General features: G+C 39.7%; 1 protein-coding gene across 3 annotated transcripts in view; it reads right to left on the bottom strand.

The window, feature by feature from the left end:
* The window catches only part of LOC108514504 (vacuolar protein sorting-associated protein 4A), a 136232-nt gene that overhangs the window by 45030 nt on the left and 78589 nt on the right, over positions 1-12613 (bottom strand). For all 3 annotated transcript variants that reach the window (XM_017850767.1, XM_017850766.1, XM_017850768.1), the window contains one exon: positions 10782-10924. In XM_017850767.1, the coding sequence (XP_017706256.1) occupies positions 10782-10924 (143 nt within the window). The remainder of the gene's footprint in view (positions 1-10781; positions 10925-12613) is intronic.

The raw sequence follows: 12613 nt of genomic DNA on the forward strand, positions 1-12613 counted from the left end.
AAAAAAAAAAAAAAAAAGAGAGAAAGGTGATTCAATGGAGAAAGAATGGTCTTTTCTTTCTTTCTTTTTTTTTTCTTAAGATGGAGTCTTGCTCTTGTCGCCCAGGCTGGAGCGTGATGGCGCGATTTCAGCTCACTGCAACCTCTGTCTCCTGGGTTCAAATGATTCTCCTGCCTTAGTCTCTTGAATAGCTGGAATTACAGGCTCCCGCCACGATGCCCAGCTCATTTTTGTATTTTTAGTAGAGACAGTGTTTTACCATGTTGGCCAGGCTGGTCTCAACCTCAGGTGATCTGCCCGCCTCAGCCTCCCAAAGTGCTGGGAATAGAGGCGTGAGCCACTGTGCCCAGCCAAGAATGGTCTGTCTTTTCAACAAATGCTGCTAGAAATAAGTAGACATTCATATGCAAAAAAAAAAAAAAAAGCGGACCTTACATACTTTTCACAAAAATTAACTCAAAATGGATCTTTGACCTAAGTGTAAACACAATACTAAAATTTCTACAAAAATTAGCCGGGTGTGGTGGTGGGCGCCTGTAATCCCAGCTACTCAGGAGGCTGAGGCAGGAGAATCGCTTGAACTGGGGACGCGGAGGTTGCAGTGAGCCGAGATTGCACCACTGTACTCCAGCCTGGGCGACAAGAGCGAAACTTCGTCTCAAAAAAAAAAAAATTTCTATCACGTAGGAGAAACGCTAGATGATCTAAAAGGATGTAACATCAAAAGCACAATCCCTGAAGAAAAAAATTCGGTAAGTTGGACTTCATTAAAATTAAAAACTTCTGATCTGCAAAAAATACTGTTAAGAGAATGAAAAGACAAGCCGCAGACAAAAAAATTTTTGCAAAACACATATCTGATAGAGGACTGGTATCCAAAATATATAAAGAACTCTTGAAACTGAACGATGAGTAACAACCCAGTTAAAAAATGGGCAAAGGACGGCCGGGTGTGGTGGCTCAGGCCTGTAATCCCAGCACTTTAGGAGGCCGAGGTGGGCGGATCACGGGTCAGGAGATCGAGGCCATCCTGGCCAACATGATGAATCCCCATCTCTACTAAAAAAATACAAAAAATTAGCTGGGTATGGTGGCAGATAATGTAGTCCCAGCTACTTGGGAGGCTGAGGCAGGAAAATGGCGTGAACCCAGGAGGCGGAGTGTGCAGTGAGCCGAGATCGCACCACTGCACTCCAGCCTGGGTGACAGAGCGAGACTCCATCTCAAAAAAAAAAAAGGCAAAGGACCCACTTCTTGGTATATATACAAAAGATCTCAAAACAAGATCTTGAAGATACCTGTACATCTATGTTCACTACAGCATTATCCACAATAGCCAAGAGATGGAAGCAACTTAAATGTCCACTGACAAAAGAAAGGATAAAGACAATTTGTTGTAAATATACAATGGAACATATTATTCAGTCTAAAAAAGGATATACTGTCATAACCTACCACATTTTGCCAGTCACAAAAAGACAAATACTACATGAAGTCTACTTATATGAGGTATTCAAGGTAATACTCATAACAGAAGGATGTGGTTATCAGGGGTTGAGGGAGAGATGGAAATGGAGAATTGTTGTTCAATAAAGTTTCTGTTTTGCAAGATAAAGTTCTAGAGATCTGCTACACAACAACATGCATATAGTAAACACCAATCTACTGTACACTTAAAAGTAACTACATGGTAAATTTTTTGAGTTTTTTAAAATAAAAATTTATCTGCTAAAGGCTCTGCCATCCACGTTATGAGTTTTTCACACACACACACACACACACACACACACACACACACACACACACCATTTCCCACCTCTGTCCATCAATAAACAATAACCAACCCAACAGCAACGAGTGTCCTTAGTGCCCAGATTGAAATCACCCCCTCCCTCAAAAAGATGATGAGGCTTCTTGGAAAATGACTCTAGAGAAGGAAATACAACAGCTTGGAATATTGGCTGGGTGTGGTGGCTCACGCCTGTAATCCCAGCACTTTGGGAGGCCAAGGCAAGCAGATCACAAAGTCAGGAGTTGAAGACCAGCCTGGCCAACATGATGAAACCCCGTCTCCACTAAAAATACAAAAATTAGCTGGGCATGGTGGTGTGTGCCTGTAATCCCAGCTACTCGGGAGGCTGAGGCAGGAGAATCACTTGAACCCAGGAGGTGGAGGTTGCAGTGAGTAGAGATTGCACCACTGCCCTCCAGCCTGGGCAACAGAGCAAGACTCCATCTCAAAAAAACAAAGAACAAACAAAAACCAAACCAAAACAAAACAAAAAAAACCCTACAAAAAATGGTGAAGTATACATATAGGAAAACCATAAAAAAAATAATTTTCCTTAAGGTCATGAAACTATTCAGTATTTTGCTTCATAGTTCAATCTATTCACTTTTTATATTTTCCTTTTTTAAAATTTTCATTCTGAGACAGGGTCTCACTCTGTCCCCCAGGCTGGAGTACAGTGGCATGGTGTTGGCTCACTGCAACCTCCACCTACCCGGCTCAAACAATCCTCCCATCTCAGCTTCCTGAGTACCTGGGACTATAGGCATGTGCCACCACATGCAGCTCATTTTTATATTTTGTGTAGAGATGTGGTCTCATTATGTTGCCACGGCTGATCTTGAACTCCTGGGCTCAAGCGATCCTCCCACCTCAGCTCCCAAGTAGTTGGGACAATAGACGTGTGCCGCCGTGCCTGGCTCATTTTTGTATTTTGTGTAGAGACAAGGTCTCATTATGTAGCCTAGGCTGATCTTGAACTCCTGGGCTCAAGCGATCCACTTGCCTCGGCCTCCCAAAGTACAGGGATTACAGGCATGAGCCACCACTTCTGGCCTCACTTTTTATATTTTCCCTATTTTAAATAAGTATTAAGTAGATCTGTGTAACAGAACAAAATACTACCTCATTTATAAGGATTCACTCACCTGACAATGTTTTCTACAAAGGATTTTTTAAAATTTGGTGACGAATGTACATCAAAGAGAAATAAATAAAATCTCTTTACTATCTAGCTTAAAAATAGCTGAATTTTAACATCTGCTTCAGCATTCTATTGTAGTATGCAGTTATAGCCTCACTTAGATATGTAGTTGGAAAAGGGAAGAGTATTTTAATAGCCCATTCAGATGATGTGGATAGCCTTCTGTCCACAGAACCAAAACTGAGCAAGTGGTTTCATAAAGATTAATTGCAACGTGGAATCTGAAACCTTATCAACAGTTTCTGTATCATGTTTACATTAAAAATCAACTGGTTTCCCTTGAAATTTCAATGGATCTTTTTTATGCGTACATAATTTTGCAACATCATTTATCATTCATTTGGAAAAATATTTGTTCACTGAGTTACATAGATTTTCCATGTTAAAAAATGGTTCATTATAAAACATGAAAAAAATCGCATTTGATATTACCACTACAAGCTCACAGTAGCAGATATAAGTTTTCCAGCATTCTAATTTTTGCTTGAAAGCTACAATTTTATCATTGGCAACTAATACTATCAGTGTTTTCCTTAAGTTACAGACTCATTTTGGTGATCTGACAAATACCCAAGTCTGACTAAATGTGTTTGTCAATCGGTCATTTTTTCAAGAAAAAATGATGTTTCCATGAAAAAGCATGGAGTTCAGCTGAGAATTCAATCACACATGTGCTTTTCCTTGAGACAACAGTCATTCTTCAGTACGTAGCAGAAGTGCTCCATGAGTACTTCCCATTTCATCACACAGAATGTTACAAAGATGAATACTCAAGGGTCAAGATTAAATAAAATTAATATTTTTTACTATTTCAGTAGAGACATTTTGAAGTTAAACTGGCATTTTTTTCCCTTTGCAAGTCCACGTGGGGACAGATACAATGACTCCCAATACAGTTTGGTGCCAACTGCCTTGATTCATGCTAAGGTGCCAGCAATTTTACCCACCCTCAGTGCAAACGCCAACAACATAAAAAAAAGCAAATGACATTTTAGTATTACTATGAAAACAGCTTTGAACTCACAAGGCCCCTGTAAAGGGAATCTTGCAGAGGTCCATGAAGTATACTTTGAGAACTGCTTTACTGAGCTGATTCCAAAAAAACCAACATGCCAATTAAACATTAGCTACCTTAGAAAGAGTTAAATAAATTTCAAAATTACTCTACATATGATCCAAGTAAGACGAAGTGTTGGGGAAAGCAATAGATACTTTATCATATTCAGTTTGAATGCTAATCCCAAAACAGACATTAAAAAATATAGAGTCTAAGAGAATTTTTTCTTACAGATTTCATTATGAAATATTTGGCAAAGGGAATCTAATTCAAACCAGATGCTGGACTCTTGCTGAGCAGCGGTTGGTTGGGAACACTGCTAAAAGGCCCCCCTTTTGTGGAGAGGCCAGATGAGTTCATGCAAAGGCATTTTGGCAGCTTTTGCCCCACAAGTCCCATAAGCACAGCACTACTCAATATTCCACATTCTAAAGTCACCACTTTTTTTTTTTTTTTTGAGATCTTTCTTTCTTCCAAAGAAAGCTTATAGGAAAAGACAACAAAATCCATATCCTGAAAAATCCAGAGCTCCTATAAAACCAGTGTCTTTCTACCTGTGTCGTGTATCTGGCTTTAATCTCAAGAAATGTGTAAAATAAAAATCCTCTTCATTTATCACTTTCATGCCTTCACTTATTCCTCATTGGCCTGAACTATCAGCTATTAAAATCCACGCACATACAGAGCTTTGGTTTCGAAGAATCTGTAAATGTGCAATCCAATATAAATGGCAGCTCATGGTTAATTTACATTACTCTAAGGATGTTATTTGATTTTGAACTACAATCAACTCTTAATTTTTCAGGGTTATCTACTTTGTTTAACATAATAAAGATCCTTAATTTCTTTTCCTTACCTATGTGTTTATGTAATCCTTTTTTATTCTGTCTCATACACTCATAAGAACATGGTCCAAAGTATTAACAATAGAATTAGGGAAATTAAACATTCAGCCCTTTCTCATTATTCGTTTAAATCTCAAACGTTCTCTTTCCCCTACATTAAAAACACTTTCTGGCCTTGCCTCCCTCTGCAGGATAACTCCTGGTCTGGTTTCATCTTGTGGTCTCTCTCAGGGTTACCCTTTACCCCTCTCTGGTTGCCAGAGGATGATTAAGCCCCATTTAATTCTATTGTGCAGTGACTTCAACCAATTCTACCTTGCCAATATGGCCACATGGAAAAACTAAACCTTTCATCTATCATTGTTTATTCTAATCCACCAGTACTTCCTGAACAAGGAGTAAAGAAGCCCTGTTGTTACATTAATTAAACTTACTAAGAAACAACATGAATTAATTAAACTTATTAAGAAACAACATGAACTGGTATGGTGGCTCACACCTATAATCCCAGAACTTTGGGAGGCAGAGGCATGAGAATTGTTTGAGCCCAGGAGTTTGAGACCAGACTGGGCAACACAGCAACACAGGCTAAAAAAATTAGCCTGGCACAGTGGCTTATGCCTATAGTCCTAGCTACTCGGGAAGCTGAGGTGGGAGGATGGCTTGAGCCCAGGAGTTTGAGGTTACAGTGAGCTATGATCCTGCCACTGCACACTCTAGACTGGACAACAGAGTGAGAGTTCGTCAGAAAGAAAAAAAGAGAAGGAAGGAGGGAGAGAGGAAGAGAGAGGAGAAAAGAAAGGAAAAGGAAAGTTAAGGGAAGGCAGGGAAGGGGAAGGGGAAGAAAAAGGAAAGGAACGGAGAAAGGCAGGCAGACAGTCTAGGAAGCTCTATAAGACCCACCCATTTAATTAATGGTGAGCTCAATTTGCATGAATGAGCATGTTTGAATTCCTCACCTTTAATATGAAACTTTGACTATCTGTAAAAATTGGTGGCAGATCAAAAAACTGCTCCTTTTCCTTTCTTTTAATTTCTTTGAGATGAGAGGTCTCACTATGTTGCCCAGGCTGGTCTTGAACTACTGGGCTCAAGTGACCCTTCCAGCCTCCCAAGAAGCTGTGATTACAGGCATGTGCCATGGCACCCAGCTAAGAGCTCCTCTTTTTTCCTTTTTTTTTTTTGAGACGGAGTCTCACTCTGTCGCCCAGGTGGGAGTGCAGTGGCGCGATCTCGGCTCACTGCAAGCTCTGCCTCCCAGGTTCATGCCATTCTCCTGCCTCAGCCTCCCAAGTAGCTGGGACTACAGGCGCCCGCCACCACACCCAGCTAATTTTTTGTATTTTTAGTAGAGACGGGGTTTCACTGTGTTAGCCAGGATGGTCTTGATCTCCTGACCTTGTGATCCGCCCACCTCGTCCTCCCAAAGTGTTGGGATTACAGGCGTGAGCCACTGCGCCTGGCCAGAGCTCCTCTTTTAACAATGACCAAATTAAACTAATTATTATACTTTTTTTTTTTTTTTGAGATGGAGTCTCGCTCTGTTGCCCAGGCTGGAGTGCAGTGGCATGACCTCAGCTCAATGCAACCTCTGCCTCCAGAGAGAATCAAGTGATTCTTCTGCCTTAGCTTCCCAAGTAGCTGGGATTACAGGTGTGTGCCACCACGCTGGGCTAATTTTTGTATTTTTAGTAGAGACAAGGTTTCTCCACGTTGGTCAGGCTGGTTTCAAACTCCTGACCTCATGATCTGCCTCCCTCAGCCTCCCAAAGTGCTGGGATTACAGGCATGAGCCAACGCACCTGGCCTAATTATTATGCTTTTTACAAAGAGTTCTTCTTGGGCATAATTTTCATTTAATAATAAATACTATAATTAAAGCAGCTAACATTGAGCAGTTACAATGTGTCAGGCGCCATTATAGGCAGTTTATTAGTATTAACTCATTTAATACTCACACCCACCCTACCTCATTAGGGCACACTTAACAAATGAAAAATATGTGTCGCAGAAAGGTTCAGTAGCATGCTACCAGTTAGTATAACATTCAGTTTATTATGAAACAGTCTCTCTTTTCAATCTTGTTGGGTTTAATTATTTTATTGAAATAACTGAATTATTAAAATATAATTCACACACCATACAATTTATCCCTTGAAGTACAATGGTCTTTCGTATATTCAGAATTTAGGAACCATCACCACATTCAATGTTAGCAAATTGTCATCATCTCAAAAAGAAATCCTGTACCCATTAGCTACCTCCCCCTGTCAACTGCTAATCTACCTTCTGTCTGTCCTGGGTTTGCCTATCCTGAACTTTTCATATAAATGCAACAATACAGTATGTGGTTGTTTGTGTCTGGCTTCTTTCACTTAGCATAAGGTTTTCAAGATTAATTTACATTGTAGTGTGTATCAGAACATTATTGTTTTTAACTGAAGAATAGTATTCCACTGTGTGGATATGTCTCATTTTATTTATCCATTCATCAGTTGATGGACACTTAGGCTGTTTCCACTCTTAGGCTATTGTGAATAATGCTGTTACGAATGGTCATATGTAAGTTTTGATGTGGACATAAGTTTTCACTACCCTTGGGCATAACTTAGGAATGGAATTATGGGTCACAGGGTAACTCTATGTTTAGCTTTTGAGAAACTGCCAGACTGCCTTGCACAGCAAGTATACATTTTACATTCTCACCAGCAGTGTATGAAGATTCCATTTTCTCCACATCGTTGTTCACACTTTTTATTTTATCTGTCTTTTTAATTATAGTCATCCCAGTGGGTGGGAAATGATGTCTCACTGTGGTTTTGATTTGCATTTCCCTGATGGTTAAGGATGCTGAACATCTTTTCATGTTCTTACTGGTCATTTGTATATCTTCTTTGGACAAATATCTATTCATATCACTTTCCAATTGCTTTTTTTTTTTTTTCTTTTTTTTGAGAGGGAGTCTCGCTCAGTCACCCAGGCTGGAGTGCAGTGGTGAGATTTCAGTTCACTGCAACCTCCACCTCTGGGTTCAAGCAATTCTCCTGCCTCAGCCTCCCAAGTAGCTGGGATTACAGTCCACGCCACCATGCCTGGCTAATTTTTGTATTTTTAGTAGGGACGGGGTTTCACCATGTTGGTCAGGCTGGTCTTTTAACTCCTGACCTCAGGTGATCCACCCACCTTGGCCTCCCAAAGTGCTGAGACTACAGGCATAAGACACTGCGCCCACCCCGTTTCTTAATTGCGTAATTTATCTTTTCATTACTGACTTGGAATAATTCTTTTTTTTTTCTTGAGACACAGTCTCACTCTGTCACCTAAGCTGGAGTGCAGTGGTGCAATCTCAGCTCATAGCAACCTCTGCCTCCCATATCCAGGCAATCCTCCTGCCTCAGCCTCCTGAGTAGCTGGGATTACAGGTATGCAACACCACACTGGCTAATTTTTATATTTTTAGTAGAGATGGGGTTTCACCATGTTGGTCAGGCTGGTCTTGAACTCCTGACCTCAGGTGATAGGCCTGCCTCGGTCTCCCAAAGTGCTAGGATTACAGATGTGAGCCACCATGCCTGGACAAGAATTCTTTATATATTCTAGATACAAGTCTCGTCAGATATATGATTTTGAAATATTTTCTCCCATCCTGTGAGTTATTTTTTCACTTTCTTGATGGTGACATTTGAAGCATAAGAGCTTTTAAGTTTCTTAAAGTCCAATTTATCTATATTATTTTTTCTCTTGTTAACTGTGCTTTTGGTATCATATCTGAAAAGACTCTGACTAACCGAAAGTCATGAAGATTTACTATATTTTATTCTACGAGTTTTATAATTTTAGCTCTTAAATCTTGTCTATATATTTTCCCTACTTGCCAATTAATACCAGTGATAGTACACACACCACCCCATCTCATTCTTTAGTACCAAAGTGCTTTGGTGGTCCACGTCTAGTCTACTTGATAGCCAAGAAATTATTTGCTTATGGCATTATAATTTCCAGTATTAAACAAAAGCTCATCTATGGAATGTGATAAATTTCTGCTTCATGCTTCCAGGTGCACACATTTTAAAAAAGAATAAAGCTACCCTCCTTGCATTCTATGATCAGAACCAAAGTGTAAGCTGATTCTACAAAATTTAAACTTAAGAGATCTCCACAGCCATATTCCTAAACTCTAAATCTTTGGAAAATATAAATTTATTTGCTTTAATTATAATTACTAAGACACAGTCACATATTTTTACAGGATTACCATCAAGTTCCTAATGTAATCATGACAGAGAAACTATAACTTAAGTAAAGAATTTAATTCAACTAAGATTTATTGATAGCCTACTACATGCAAAGCATTGTGGGAAGTGCTAAGATGACTAAGTCAGAGTTCTTGACTTCAAGGAGGTTATAATTTAGTGAGGATTAAAAAAACCAAATATTAAGAAATTTACAATTTACCGAATAAACAATAGCTGTAATATTTTATTTTTATTTATTTTATTTTTATTTTTAATTTTTTTTTGTGAGAGGAGTCTCGCCTGTGCCCAGCTGGAGTGGCAGTGGCGGATCTCAGCTCACGCAAGCTCCGCCCCGGGCTTTACACAATTTTCTCCTCCTGCCTCAGCCTCCTGATAGCTGGACTACAGGCGCCCCAGCCACTCGACCCAGCTAGTTTTTTGCATTTTTTTTTAGTAGAGACGGGTTTCACCGTTTAGGCAGATGGTCTCGATCTCCTGACCCTCAGTGATGCCGCCCTCCTCGGCCTCCAATAGTGCTGGGATTACAGCTTGAGCACCGCGCCCGGCCTTGTTTTATTTTTTTAAAAAGAGAAACGATATTAAATCAGTCAGGACTATTCTGTCCTGAAGGAATTAATGAGGGCATACCTCCCTAATACTGAGGGTCGGCAAATCCTTTACTTCATTCTGTGATCTAGGAGCTCCAGCTCTAAATTACGGAGATACTACTGGAAGCCTATGTGAAAATGATATTTTTTATAAAAAGAATAATATATGTAAGGGAAGAATAATATATGTGGTAAGTTAAGGAAATCTTTTAAAGTGAAACTTTTCCTGTAATGCAAAGAATACTCTGCCTTACATGAATCTTTGTCTCCTCAAAGCAGGAAAACCCCACTATTCCCACTGGGATATTCCAGATAGTTTCATCATTTAGCTCTTTTGACTACCAAATACTTTCCCATGACACTCTTCTTTAATGTGTAGTTTTTGAGTTATATCAACACCTGATTTTTTATAAGTCCAAAAAAATTTGAATTTGGGTATGTTTTCTAGTTTCACAGTTATGATCCCTTAAGATATCTTGGCTCCCAAGTCTAAATTTCTCTATTCTTTTCCCTTTCAGCCCTCCATATCTGGAATGCTAGAAATACCCTGTGGCTTCAGGTCAAATCAATGTTTATTTCACAGAATCAAAATGATGTGTTCTTGCATTAGAAAGAGAAGTTGAAGAATATTTTGGCTGAGCTGTGTGGTTTATCCACAGTACCACATTCTGGTTTAAATGATTTCATCACTCAGTCCAAAGGCTGCCACAATTTTCAGTGGTTTTCCAGTCACAGTCAATAAAATAAAGAAAAAAAAAACCCTATAATCTTCATGACTAAGCAAGTCTTAAAAGGGAACAGTTAGGAAGGTTCTTTGACAACTTAAAAGGTACACACAAAAATGCTCATGAAAAAAACAATTTATTCTGAGCTAGCAGCTGCAAAATGATCAATAAGGTTGTAAAAGAAAAAATTTTTGTCTGCATCCGCTAAAAGAGCATTTGCTCTTTTAGGTACCTAAGATAACAGAATTCACTTTAAAATTCCTTTGTAGATTTGGAGTAGGATAAATATTTTACTTCCTTATCTTTAGTCTTACTTACCTTGTGGCAACAAGTGGGTAGCTGTGGCATGGTGATGCCCAGGCATCTCTTGTCCATGGCATACAGTCATAGAGCAGCAAATCCTTCTCAGTCACAGCCATGAGGACAGGTCTCCATTGCTGTCTTCCACCATCTAGTTTTGCCTGTTACAATGGAAAAATTCAGAAATCAGGGCTAACTATAATGATATGTCTTTGTAAAAGTTCCTTCATTGATGGCCTAACACAATGGGTCTCCATGTTGTTTTCCCAACCTGATGGACTTGACATACAGGAAACATCTCACCAAGTTTACACTGGTAGGGACTCTCCACTGGGAGGTGTGAAGTGGTGTGTGTATTAGAGCTATAAACATTATCTAGTGATACAACACAGTTTTTCCCCATTCCATAATAACTGAACATTGCCAATTCTGTTTTTTCTTTTATTGAGATAGGGTCTCACTCAGCTTCCCAAGAGCTGGGATTACAGGCATGAGCCACACATCTGGCCAATATTGTCAATTCTATTAAATATATAGTAATATGTTCAAAATTATAAGTTTCAGAATGTCTGATATGTAATATTTTCTAAACATAGGACAGAAACTCCTACTACCAAGTAAGTCTGTATAATGTAAACATCAAAGTTTTTGATCAAGACTTACAATAAGAAATACAGTTTACATTGCAACCCAATATATGCATACATAGATAGTTGAATAAAATATTTTCCAAATAACACAACTTTCCTATTTTGTGCAATGTAATCTGTTAATGTCTATCTTTTTTTTTTTTTTTTGAGACAGTCTCGCTCTGTCGCCAGGCTGGAGTACAGTGGCACAATCGCGGCTCACTGCAACCTTTACCTCCTGCCTCAGTCTCCTGAGTAGTTGGGACTACAGGTGTGCGCCACCACACCCAGCTAATTTTTGTATTTTTAGTAGAGACGGGTTTCACCATGGATGGTCTTAATCTCCTGATCTCATGATCCACCCGCCTTGGCCTCCCAAAGTGCTGGGATTACAGGTATGGGACACCTTGCCCGGCCCGTCTATTGTATTTTTTTAAAACGCAGATCATGATTCACTATGTCGTATTTTTTTTTTTCTTTTTGAGACGGAGTTTCGCTCTTGTTGCCCAGGCTGGAGTGCAATGGTGCGATCTCGGCTTACTGCAGTCTCAGCCTCCCGGGTTCAAGCAATTCTCCTGCTTCAGCCTACTGAGTAGCTGGGATTATAGGCATATGCCACCACACCCAGCTAATTTTGTATTTTTAGTAGAAACAAAGTTTCTCCATGTTGATCAGGCTGGTCTCGAACTCCTGATTTCAGGTGATCTGCCCGCCTTAGCCTCCCGAAGTGCTGGGATTACTGGAGTGAGCCATAGCGCCAGACCCACTGTGTGTGTTTTTTGTTTTGTTTTGTTTTGTTTTGTTTTTTTGAGACGGAGTATCACTCTGTTACCCAGGTTGGAGTGCAGTGGTGCGATCTCGGCTTACTGCAACATCTGCCTCCTGGGTTCAAGCAATTCTCCTGCCTCAGCCTCCCGAGTAGCTGGGACTACAGGTGCATGCTGCCACGCCCAGCTAATTTTATATATTTTAGAAGAGATGGGGTTTCACTGTATTGCCCAGGCTGGCCTCGAACTCCTGGGCTCAGGAAATCTGCCTGCCTCGGCCTCCCAGAGTGCTAGGATTACAGGCGTGAGCCAATGTGCCCGGCCTCACTGTGTTGTATTTTTAAAAAATTTTTATTAACCCAGAACTTAGCAGCTTAAGAAAACACTTAAACTATGTTCCAAGAGTTCTTCATTGTATTTTATTTATTATTATTTTATTATTATTATTATTATT

The sequence above is a fragment of the Rhinopithecus bieti genome, unplaced genomic scaffold, assembly GCF_001698545.2.
Source record: "Rhinopithecus bieti isolate Rb0 unplaced genomic scaffold, ASM169854v2 scaffold_32081, whole genome shotgun sequence".
NCBI lineage: Eukaryota > Metazoa > Chordata > Mammalia > Primates > Cercopithecidae > Rhinopithecus > Rhinopithecus bieti.